At 37.5% G+C, this 12,584-nt stretch overlaps 1 protein-coding gene across 2 annotated transcripts in view; it reads left to right on the top strand.

The window, feature by feature from the left end:
- Positions 1–12,584, top strand: part of MYOF (myoferlin) — a 65,793-nt gene that overhangs the window by 44,989 nt on the left and 8,220 nt on the right. For both annotated transcript variants that reach the window (XM_010180823.1, XM_010180822.1), the window contains 11 exons: positions 284–395; positions 1,802–1,879; positions 3,592–3,773; positions 3,868–4,026; positions 4,179–4,277; positions 4,582–4,743; positions 5,290–5,455; positions 6,123–6,199; positions 9,911–9,922; positions 10,696–10,794; positions 11,327–11,452. In XM_010180823.1, coding sequence (XP_010179125.1) covers positions 284–395; positions 1,802–1,879; positions 3,592–3,773; positions 3,868–4,026; positions 4,179–4,277; positions 4,582–4,743; positions 5,290–5,455; positions 6,123–6,199; positions 9,911–9,922; positions 10,696–10,794; positions 11,327–11,452 — 1,272 coding nt within the window. The remainder of the gene's footprint in view (positions 1–283; positions 396–1,801; positions 1,880–3,591; positions 3,774–3,867; positions 4,027–4,178; positions 4,278–4,581; positions 4,744–5,289; positions 5,456–6,122; positions 6,200–9,910; positions 9,923–10,695; positions 10,795–11,326; positions 11,453–12,584) is intronic.

Below are 12,584 nucleotides of genomic sequence, written 5' to 3'. Positions count from 1 at the left end.
TTCAAGCGGGAGCTGGTGGGTAGCTAGTGTATCTCCAGAAATAGATGTTCTGGAAAGTAAGATGAAATGGCTGGATCTGATCTCTGCACAGCTCAGTGGCAACAAAAAGTGACCTTTGGACACGAGTAAACATCTTTTACAGTGCATTTGCTCAGGAAAGTAAATTTCTCCTTTTCCTGGAGGAGAGACTGAAAACCCTGTATTCCCACACACAGTCCACTTTTATCAGTGTCCTTCTATATTTGTAAATATGCAGTAACCTTTTTTCTATGTATAACTTCAGGGAGCAGACACTAGTGTTGATGATGGAGAAGGAAAGAGTTCGGACAAAACCAAGGAGTCAGCTACAAAGGTGTTTGGTGCCAATACACCACTTGTTTCCTGCTACTTTGACAGTAGGTTCTTTAGCAATTCCTTTCTCGTAAATCATGTCTGTTTCTCCCTGGTCTGAAACAGAATTGTAATTCTTTGAGCATTACCTCTAGGTCTGTATACCTTCTGTTGTAATTACCATCTGATCCCTGACTGGGCTCTGTTTAGGCTACTAAAAGAAAAATTACAGTTAGTCATTTTGATACTTCAGTCCACTGTCAACGCAGACATTTTTAAAACCTGTATGGGACAGGAGTTCTAAAGCTAACTATTGCAGCACCTAAATTTTGGGCTGTCTTAAATGATGCATTTTTAGCATTAGGGTCTCTTCATAATAATGTAGGGAGTTAGGCCAGCAAAAAGGTTGTATGTACAGTTAATTTTTTGCTGGTTTAGCTCATTTGTCTGACCCTGCATTGGGTTAGTTAAATGCCTGACCCAGAGGAAGCAGTAAGACCGTGTAGCTGAGTTGGCAAAATGAACAAAACTGTAACTCTGCCAACCTGGACTGGCTTTAAATGCCTTGGAATCACTGTAATGGGATTCACAAAAGCAGGGACATTGAGATGGGAGCCACCAGTGTTAGTTAATGGGAATAGAGGCCAACCCCATCCACTCCTAAGACTCAGAATCCTTTCTGAGGATCTCTGGCTGGAACACTTGTCTTTATTTGGACTATACAGAACTTGAGCTCCCTGCTAGGAATGGGTGCCTAAATCTTAAATCTTGTCTTTCAGAAGCTGAGGAAGATTATTGCAGTTTCTTCTAAATAATGACTACAACAGGAGGAACATGACACCTTTTCCTGCCACAGATCAGAGGTTTCAGCTCATTAAGGCTATGAGTAGCTCAGATTTTTCCAAGGGCTGAAAGGGTTAGAGCTGATACCTTTTAAAGAAAAGCTGTATTAACTCAGCCACATGCTGTCCTGGGTTTGGGCCTCTCACGTCTTCCTTTTAAGCTGTTCCACCTTGCCTACAGTGATTTTTTTTAAAAGTCTTTTAGCCAAAGAGACAGACTTGCAATTGGAATAATATTCTAAAGCTAACAGCTAAAAATGTGAAACTCCCAGGTCCCTGCGAGTGCTGTAGTGGGTACTTAAATTAACCATGGGAATGCCCAGTTCTTGATGCTCTTCAGAGGACCTAGATTAGCACACAGGAATTTTTGAATGGAAGGATTTCTTAGATGATCATACAGTGAAAAAAGTTCAAATGGCATCAGTGGTTTCTTTTCAATTCTGCTTTAAGTTGTGTTGTAACGAATGTTCTCAGGTGCTAGCTTGTTGGTATTGGTACACTCGTCACTAGTACTACAGTGCTTGTGCTTGAGTTGAAGTATATAAGGCATTTTTATAAACCCAAGATAGTTCATGACAAAGAAGAAGCCTGTATAATGCAGTTGAATTCTTTTTATTTATGTGATACAGGGGTGTATACTTACCACCTTCGCTGTTACGTCTACCAGGCAAGAAATCTCATGGCTTTAGACAAAGACAGTTTTTCAGGTATGGAAAAATCTTGCTAATGGTGCAGAAAACCCACTGCTCCAATGAACTGGTAACTTGATTTAGCTATAGAATATCTTAAATCCTTAATGTCTGTGCATAGATCCCAGCTACTAACACTATGCCATAAATGAAGTCTCAGCTTCATTATGTATGATCCAGATTTGGTTAGAACTGGCCCAGAAGCTACCAAAGAGAAGTGCTCTGAATGTGTGCTCCCTGTGTCTTGGCTTCTCCTCCTAACAGTTTCTAAGCTGACCTGCAGGAAGCTTGCACAAAAGCAAGGATGAAGAAAGCTGGATGGCTACTATGTCACCAACTGCCTCTCAGTGTTTAGTATTTTATATTAATTCATTACTGAGGTGGACTTGTAGAAAACTACACTGTGCCTTACTAATTAGCATGGCTTTTGTTTGTTTATACAAGCGTACCTGTTGCCTTTCTATTTCCAGGTCTTAGGTGTTCCTACAACGTTGTATCCATTTGGCGTTTTTGTAGTGAGGCTAATTCAATACTCAGGTCATCACGCGTTTAGTTTTTGCTAATTAGAATTAAAATTTCACTGGGAAGTCAGAGAGCAAATTGAAATTGTATTCTGTAGGAATATGACTTTGCATTTATTTTAAGTAAGTTCAGCCAGAGATAAAGATGAAATGGGCAGCTTAGAATTTTCTTTGCCCATCCACCTCAATTTGCATAATTTTTCTCCCTGTTTTAATTAACAGTTGAGTATGTGTAATGCATTTGTTAATGTTTTACAGAAGATGTAGAGCTATACTTATTCTAGTGCTGTTTTCTGGATTGAGGGGTTTTTTTGCACAGCTGCCTGTGTGTAGTTGGTCTTACTTCAATATGCAGCACTTAAAAGCAATATGAAGAAACAATAACAAATGCCTCTAATTTGCATATTTAGAATGCAAGATGATATGTACTGCAGATGCAGTCACACATAAACTAGCACATCAACATTTCATTTTCCTCTAAAGCTAGTTTGAAGAGTTAGCCAGGTTTCGTAAAACTCTGAGCAGGTACCTAGCCAGAAGCTGTTGAAGCTGACCTAAAGATAACCTTTAGAACAGCCTCTAGTCCTTAGTGAGTGTAATTTGTACAGGAAGTGTTAATGACCATCATCAGATACCTTCTACAAAGCTCTTGGTGATTTAAAGACCTGCCAAACACTGGGCCTAGACCACTTCAATCATTCAGCTGTTTCACAAGAAGAGATTGCTATAAATAAGCATGTTTGAAACCAAAGCTTGATCTGAGCAATATAGCCCGAGAGAATTTGTTGTTTGGCAACTAGTCAGAACTAGAATTATTTCTTTGTATTATTGATGAGGCTCTACAGTTGTATATCAACTGAGGCAACAAGAAAAAAGCTTCTGTGGACCGTTTTTAAGAGGAGATTAGTATAGCCAGAGTTTCATTTTAGTTTTCAAGTTCTCTTTCTGATTTGCAAGATGTTTTATCATTTTCATTTATTACTCTGTTAATCAAAACTCATGTAAAGGAAGCTATTCAGTAATCAAATGGAATTTTCTGTATTAAATGTAAGTTATGTGTATGTGTGGGCTTTTGGCTTATAGAACTGGTAATGACAGAAGGAAAATAACATACTGGATTTGATAAAAAATGTGCTTGTGTGCCTTGTGGCTTGATGGGGTTTTGTTTGCCTGTAACTCTATGCTTTCAATCTTTGTATGCTGTTTCAGATCCGTACGCTCATGTTTCTTTCCTTCATCAAAGTAAAACAACTGAGATCATTCATTCAACTTTGAATCCTACATGGGACCAAACTCTCATATTTAATGAAATTGAGATCTATGGGGACCCACAGACAGTAGCCCAAAACCCACCTAATGTTGTTATTGAACTTTTTGATAGTGACCAAGTGGTAGGTAAATGCTTTTTACCCTGATTGTTTTTTTCATTTAGTTACATTAATTGGTAATAACATTAATGGCTACAATTGCTATTTTCGGTTTCAGGGAAAAGATGAATTCCTTGGAAGAAGTGTTTGTTCCCCTGTGGTCAAGTTAATTCCAGAAGAGGATATCATGCCAAAACTGCTCTGGTATCCTGTAATAAATAATGGCAAAGCTAGTGGAGACATTCTTTTTGCTGCAGAACTTATTTTGAGGGACAAGGTATACATTTTTTGTGTGTATATATAATATAATATGATGTGTTATATATCCTTTTGCAGTGAGTCATAATGTGAAGAATTGCCTTAATACTTGCAAGATACTTCATTTAAGGAAGATGAGAGAAACTAATATTCATGTTTGGGTCTTAATAGGGTGGTGCCAACCTTCCAATTCTTCCATCACAAAGAGCGCCAAAGCTTTACATGGTACCTCAGGGAATCAGACCAGTGGTTCAACTCACTGCTGTTGAGGTATGGTTTATTCTTAAACTAGCTGAATACAGGTACAGTCATCTCATCCTCTACATAATAAGTTTGTGTTTTTGCTTCAAGAAAAAGAACGTTTCATAGTGAGAAGTATAGGGGATTTTTTTCTTCAAGTGTTTTTGAGTTTCATTTCTTCCATTAACTTTCCTAGAACAACCACCTTGAAATATTTTGCCCATCACAATTTATTACTGAAAATACTTCATTTCTTCTTTCCTACTTTTGAAGTATCATATTAAGCATATTGATATCTCTCCCACTTATGCTTGTATTGGATTTTATTTTACAGATTCTGGCTTGGGGGCTGCGGAACATGAAAAACTACCAACTGGCACCTGTTATGTCTCCCAGTCTGATTGTGGAATGTGGAGGTGAAATGGTGGAATCTGTGGTGATCAAAAACCTCAAAAAGACACCAAATTTTCCATCTTCTGTTCTCTTCATGAAAGTTGTACGTTGCAAAAGAACTGTATACCAGCTACCTATAGCAAAATAAGTCATCCCTTACTTTTAAAAGATCAAGGATTTGTTAATGCAAGAATGAACAGGAAAACTTGCACATCCTTTTTTTACTTAACATAAGCAATTTACTAAGCCTGAAAATTCTAATAATGTGAACATTAAATAGTACAATTTTATATGCACAATCCAGTGCAGTGTGTGCGTGTATATATATATATATATATAAAGAAATATATTTATTTATTTATTTGAAAAGGCATCACTTTACCTGTAGATGTGTGGCAACTTTCCTACTGCCAGGATAGGAGCTGTGCAGGAGTCAAGAACATTCAAGATTTGAGGCAATTAAAATTATTCTTACTGACTTCTGTTGAATCATAATATAAGGTTAGAAATTTTGTTCACCATACAGCCATAGAGAATAGTAGTTCAGTATGAAATAAATGAAGTAACAGCTCTAATTTAGGGGGGAAATCTTTATTGTTAATTTTCCTTCTGTTTGCATTATAAACAAACTCTAACCTTTCATTTTTAGCTTCTGCCAAAGGAGGAATTATACAGTCCATCTCTTGTTATTAAAGTAATAGACCACAGACCCTTTGGACGGAAGCCCATTGTGGGACAGTGCACTATTGATTTACTGGAAAGCTTTCGCTGTGACCCCTACACCACTAAAGAGGACATTGCACCACAACTGAAAGGTAGACAGCTGGAAAGTGAAAAGTTCTACTTTCTTATGAGATGCTAAAATAACCTATCTTCAGTCTGTACTCTGCGCACTGTACTGACGAATAGCCATCTCGTGTTGTGTACTTATTTGGAGATAATGTGATCTAAAAGAAAAAAAATCTGAGAGTATTAATTAAAATTATATTACATTACATTACATCATTTAGAAATCTGAGAGTTATTAATTAAAGCAATATTCTGTGGAGCATAAGAGGACGTAGTGCAAAGGCAAGTCCTCCCTCAGACTCAGTGAACTGTGTCCCTGAAGTTCCTCTTTAGTATCAACTTGGAATTTAACTACCTGCAGATTACACCTGCACTAAGTACAAAAGCAATGATCCAGTATATCCAGCAAGGATGCTCTGAATACAATGCTGACATTTTCCTCTATATTTTTGCCAAGTTTTACTCCTTTTTAAAAATTCTATATATTTGAGAAATGTTTGCGTATCCTGCACAGAAATTTATTATGTTATTTTTAGCAAAAAGTGGTAACTAATTGCTTTCTTTAGGGGATCAAACACAGCATGTGAATTATTTTACATCTTTTGTAACTGTTTGCATTTCAAGTCTGATGAAAATGTTTCGGAAGAAATTTTTCCTACAGCATATTGACTTAATAAAATCTTTGGCTTACAGTTAGTCTGCTCTCAGCTGCACCTCGCCAGGACACGGTAATTGAAATGGAAGACACACAGCCACTGCTAGCAGCTCAGGTAATCTTTGAAATTTGATGCTTGACTTTCTCCTTCAGATCTGTGATTTCTGAGAAACTATCTAGACAGCAAAATTGTCAGAAACATATGCAACCTTCTGGAAAGCCAGATGGGACAAAGTTACTTGATGACAGGAAAGCAAAGGAAATACGTTAATCATTTGAACCTCTGTTTTCATAGAGTAAACCTCAAACTGAAGCTTTTTGTGCGTGGTAAAGTTCACCCAGAAGCTGCTTCTTAAAGCACATGATGGAACTTTACCCATTTGTCCACCGGTGATGGTTAGAGCAGCCTGATCTTGCACAGTCTTAGCAGCTCTAAATAAAGGAGCTAGAATTAGGGGTGTGTTTGCTTTGGTGGGTACAGAATCAAAGCCATGGTAACACACACCTTCAGCCATTCAATTTCCTACAGTCGTGGCTTTGCCTCATCCAAAACTGATGGCACTGTAACAATATTTTCTGCACTAACACTTCTTTTCTTTCCTTTTCTGTTGTGCCTTGTGAATCTCTCTACTTGTCTGATTCTTTCAGGACCACCACAATACAATTTTACTTTCCAGGTAAAAAATAATTCAGCTTGCGGAATTTTACTCTTGAGTTGAAACATGAGTGAAGACAAATTCCATACAGTATATTTCAGGGAAAAAATTTCAGTTATTTTAGGACTGTAAAATGTTCCCCTTACATAGAAGATGTTTTCATAAATTTCTGATGACCTGTTATTTTAAAGGACGCACAAAAGTTGTGCCCTTTAATATAGTAATGTTGCGGACTCTTAATCCACAACTTTGACTTTTCAAAAACGCAGGTTTTTTTATTTTGTTACAGAGGTCCCAAACTAAATACTACTGAGTTAAAACTTCTGAACTCTCACTGCTATTTGAGTATGTTATTGATTGCATTGTTCTTCCTTAACTTCTTCTTCTGTATCTTAATAGGATGATATTCAGATTCTAATTTGAGCATCTCATAGAGCATGTTCTTGTATTTACTTTCATCACACATGTAAATTGTCCTTAAGATTTAATTTAGAACAGTGTCTAACTTTTATCTTCTGTTCTAATATAAATGCTTTATAGCTCGTACAGAGAATTTTTTAGTTCTTTAAGTATTTGAAGAAATAGAAAGTGCTTAGCACTTTGAACTCACTGGAAAAATTGATTGAATTTGTGTAGTTCATTTCACCTATAAGAGGGAAGATTTTTAATGCTACATAAAGTGAAACACAATTTCTTTTAGAGTTTGACATTACCTGAGCCAAGTGTAACACTAGATACAGTGATAGCATCCATATGAGAGAGGAAGGACTAATCAGAACAATTTAAATTGAAATAAGTACAACTGTGGAAAGTGTAAGCGTTATGCAGACAACACCCTGAGGACACAAAATGCCAAAATTTCATCAATTACATTCCAATTTCCAGTGTTTAGGCAGTATGTCAGCAGCACTCAGCAAAATGGCTTCTCCAACAACAGTGCATGTATGTATGTATGTTTGTATGTATGTATGTTTGTGTGTACCAAAATAATGCATGGAGATGACCAGAGTGGGGTTGGGTGGAGGAAGAACGTTAATGTGCTGTGGTCATGAGGCTGCACTTCTCTTGGCAATTATTCCATAGAGAGATTTTGGAGGAGATGATGCTCTTAAGTCTAGAATTATTAGTTACAAATATTAATGCATCCTTCTTATGCAAGTCTCACTATCTGTGTACAATATGTATGAACTATTAAAAACTTTCTGTCTGTATCAGCTTATTTGGAATCTATGTACTAAAAGTCCAAAATCAACAGGAATCATGTAAGCACACTATCAGTATTTAAACTTTGATTAAAAGTCTGCTTTCTGGAGAACAAAATAAATCTGCAGTAAATAAACCTCAAACTTTTCTAGAGATCCACTATATCTCTTATTTTTTTTCCCATAATTTCAAGATGGTCAAATAGCTAATAGTTCGGTCTTGAAAATTTCAAGTATAACAATCTACAGTGAAGCCACTGTACCTTAAGAAAAGGACAGTAGCCATTACATGATCTTTACCATGTGAATATTTCGCTCCAAAATCTCAGTTTATCATATGGCATCTTATACTGCGTTTTGGCATTTTGTGAGCACATCCTGCTTACCAGTTTTAGCAACGATAATATCCAAATATCAATGACTCAATCTTATTGGTTTTGGGAATTTTTAAAGCAGGTCTTAGGGGTTTGATTTTTTTTCTTAACCTCTTCTTCCCAAAGCCACCAAGTGCATTATTTAAAGAGGCATTTGAAGGTATATCAAGGGGAAAAAAAGAAAACCAAACCCACAAACCCTGATTTAAATTCTTCCAACATTATGCTTTGATGAAAAATTCAGAGTTCTACACAATATATTTTGTGAAAAAGCTTTAAATTGGGAGTTTAAATTATTATTGCATAATTATGCAAGCTACTTTTCATGTTGTCAACATTGCAAACCAGTGTTTAAACAAAGTCAAATTTAACTGTGGCAAAGTATTAAAAATTACCTCATGAATTCTGCCTGTAAGTTTTGCAAATCACTAAAGATGCGGTCTCTGAGAATAAATCACTCCAATTGTCTTTAGAAAATCTGAAAACATTATCCTGTATTTCTGATTTGACATTAGACAAGACTGCTAAAATGCAGCAGACCTGAACATCCCAGCAAGATAATTACTTGCAGAATAGAAATGGGAGTAAATGAGTATGATATACCAGAGTGATGGCCTAACCTATTGATGCATTTGGCTTGTATTCATAAAAATTCTTGTGTATTGCTTCTGCTTTGCACAAAAATTTGTGGATTATGCCTTTAAATCAAAACACAAAGTATGATATATAAACACTAGCACAAATCACACTTGCTAATCGTGGCTTCCAAATGGGATGCATGATGCTTGCTCTTAGTGGACTATTGGGTCATAATTATGGTATCTGTGATTTAACAGGTGAAGCATTTTGGATTGTGCAGATTATTATTATATGGCTAAATCTGTAAACACATATACTGGTTCGTACTGTGCTATGTAATCCATGGGTTTTTTCAGACTCCTCATAATCCACAGCCTGTAAACAATTGAAAAATGACAGTAGAAGAAAAAGTACAAAGGCTGTTGAACATTAGTAAATTGTCTTCTAAAGAAGTAAATATTCCAAAAGGGCAAAAAAAAAAAAATCACTTCAATTTTATGTATGTGAAATTCGTTTGGAAAAGAATCTCTGGAATACATTGGTTTTGTAAGTTCTCTTCAAAACATTTTTCATCTGAAATAAATCAGATTCAGTGCTCTCTGCAACCACAGATGAAAGCAGGGAATGATGCTGCTGTGGAAGTCAATAAATAGAATCCAGAGTGTAACCTGCAATGATAAAATAAGAAAACCAAGTTTATATCTGGTTTGCTTTGTGAAGCACAGGGTGATAATGTCTTACAGTTCTGAAAACTTGCTTTTTAAAATTTATATATATATGCTCAAGTTTAATATCTGGGGCATACAGCAGAAAAAAAAAAGCTAAACACATGTTGTCTGAATATTCTTCAAAAGTATTTATAAATTATTCATGTTAGTAACTTACTTTACATTCAGACTACATACAAAACCCTAAACTTTTAAAGCCTATTTAACTGTATAAAATTCCTCAAATCATATCCTCACCACTGTTTCTGTTTTGCTCCTTTTTTTAATGACTTGATCCTCATGAGAAGCTCACAGAAAAGGTAATGTATACTACTCTTTAAAAGCTACACATTGCAGTATTATTTTTTTAAGAGAGCAAGACTTACTGCTCCTTCTTTCCTACCTGCATTTGGTAGACGTTAAAGTAGATCTCCACTGCAAGATTCTGTGACTATACAGACAGTCTCCACTGGTTTTAATGGAATAATGCATGGCTGGAGCGCAGGTCTGTCCCAGTTTTACTACATGGCAACAGTTTTGAAATAAATGGGAATGCTGAAAGCAAACTAGCACATTTATCCTTCAGGGAAAGGTTTTCAACACGTTCTCTGTAGTTTTGACAGTCATGCATTCCTGTAACGAATACCAGGTATGATAGTGTTTTTCCTTAGCAGCCGAAACGATGACTGCACGAGCTAAGTGTACACTCACTTCCTCTGATTTAAGTAACCTAGAGTTTAGGTGGCTGGGCTGTGCTGCATGTCCAGAAGATGGAGAAATAGATACATCTCCAGAAACAAACCTTTGAGATAGGTATCTAGATACCAGTAATTCACTGCTTGCTTGGAGGTGGCTGGCTGCTGGGTATCAGTGCCGCTGCATTATAGACTATATACCTACACCTGGGTAAGAGACCTTCCATCTTTCTAGCCTTAATATTAACATTCTCTTTCAGATAAACCTTTAATATTATTTAAGTGATAGTAAGTTTTAGAGTATACGGTCTTTTAGTATGCTTGTTTCTGCTGTACAGTGTGATATAAAAGAAGTTTTATATCCTAATAAAATGCTTTTTAATTTGTTTCTCTTTAAGGAAGAAGAAATTGTTGATTGGTGGAGCAAATTTTATGCTTCAGTAGGAGAACATGAAAAATGTGGACAGTATATTAAAAAAGGATATGACACTATAACGGTATTGTTCAAGATAAAATAAATGAAGATATCTCAATGTTTGTAGGCCCAAAACTTGGTCAGAGCTGTGCCCCCCCCTTTTTTTTTTAAATGCTCTTCAAAATTTAACTGTACATGATTTCCAGTATAGGTCCATTACTAATTCATGTGGCGAAAGGAAGGTTTTAAGAAGATATCTTTGCTGCTTTTCTACTTAACTAGGATCAGTACTTTTATTGTCTGTTGGTTAAAAGCTGAAGACAGACTACTTTCACTTCTCATCTAATACACCGTACAAAGAAAGTAAAGCTAAGCTTGTGAAATGCTATTTCCTCAGTTTTTAACAAGACCCAAATGAAGGTTTATAGCATGTTCTCCAAACGTTGTATTTGCTTCCACTTCAGTGTGAAAATAAAAATGGTTCCAAATGTTTGGAACTCAAGATACTCCATCAAAAATACACACACTTTGCAATGCCACAGTGGTGGAGCTGATAGTTAGTAATCATTTCTAAGCTGCACTTTTTTATTTTCCTTTTTATTTTTTTTTCTAAGGTGTATGACTGTGAATTGGAAAAAGTACCTGAATTCAATAGCTTAACAGACTTCTGTGATACATTCAAACTATACAGAGGCAAATCTGAAGACAGTGATGATCCGTCAGTGGTTGGGGAATTCAAGGTAAATTTCAAATAATGAGCAACAACCGAATGCTAGATGCCGTTTTTTGATTGTCATCCACATCTTTATCAATGATCTGGATGAGGGGATTGAGTGCTCCCTCAGCAAGTTTGCAGATGACACTGATTTGGGAGGGAGCGTTGATCTGCCTGAGGGTAGGAAGGCTCTGCAGAGGGACCTGGATGGGCTGAATCCATGAGCTGAGGCCAACTGGATGAGCTTCAACAAGGCCAAGTGCTGGGTCCTGCCCTTGGGTCGCAATAACCCCATGCAGCGCTACAGGCTTGGGGACGAGTGGCTGGAAAGGACCTGGGGTGTTGGTGGACAGCAGGATGACCATGAGCCAGCAATGTGCCCTTGAGCCAAGAAGGCCAATGGCATCCTGGGGTGTATCAGAAGGGGTGGTTGTAGGTCAGAGAGGTTCTCCTTCCCCTCTACTCTGCCCTGGTGAGACCACATCTGCAATATTGTGTTCAGTTCTGGGCCCCTCAGTTCAAGGAGGACAGGGAATTGCTTGAAAGAGTCCAGCAGGGCCACAGAGATGATGGAGGGAGTGGAGCATCTCCTGCTGAGGAGTGGCTGAGGGAGCTGGGTCTGTTTAGCTTGGAGCAGAGGAGACTGAGGGGAGACCTCATTCCTGGGGATCAATTTGTAAAGGGCGAGTGTCAGGAAGAAGGAGCCAGGCTCTGCTCTGTGATGTCGAATGACAGGACAAGGGGCAATGGTCCCAAGCTGGAGCACGGGAGGTTCAATCTGAAGATGAGGAAAAACGTTTTCACTGTGAGGGTGCCAGAGCATGGCCCAGGCTGCCCAGAGAGGTTGTGGAGTCTCCTTCTCTGCAGACATTCAAAACCCGCCTGGACGTGTTCCTGTGTGACCTGGTCTGGGTGATCCTGCTCTGGCAGGGGTTGGACTGGATGAGCTTTGGAGGTCCCTTCCAACTCCTAACATTCTGTGATTCTGTGCTTGTAAGTGGTTATCACTTAAATAAGTCTAATTGCAAGCATTTCAGCTTAAATGTGAATGCATGAGTTAGTAGGAGCAACAGATGCTTGTAACTACTTAGGTACAGGGCCTTATGTTTCAAGAAAAGTACAGCTAGCTATTGGTCACACCAGATGAGATACATGTT

Source organism: Mesitornis unicolor, unplaced genomic scaffold, assembly GCF_000695765.1.
Source record: "Mesitornis unicolor isolate BGI_N332 unplaced genomic scaffold, ASM69576v1 scaffold683, whole genome shotgun sequence".
NCBI lineage: Eukaryota > Metazoa > Chordata > Aves > Mesitornithiformes > Mesitornithidae > Mesitornis > Mesitornis unicolor.
The sequence above is the reverse complement of the archived record's forward strand: the minus strand, read 5'-3'. Positions and strand labels throughout refer to the sequence as shown.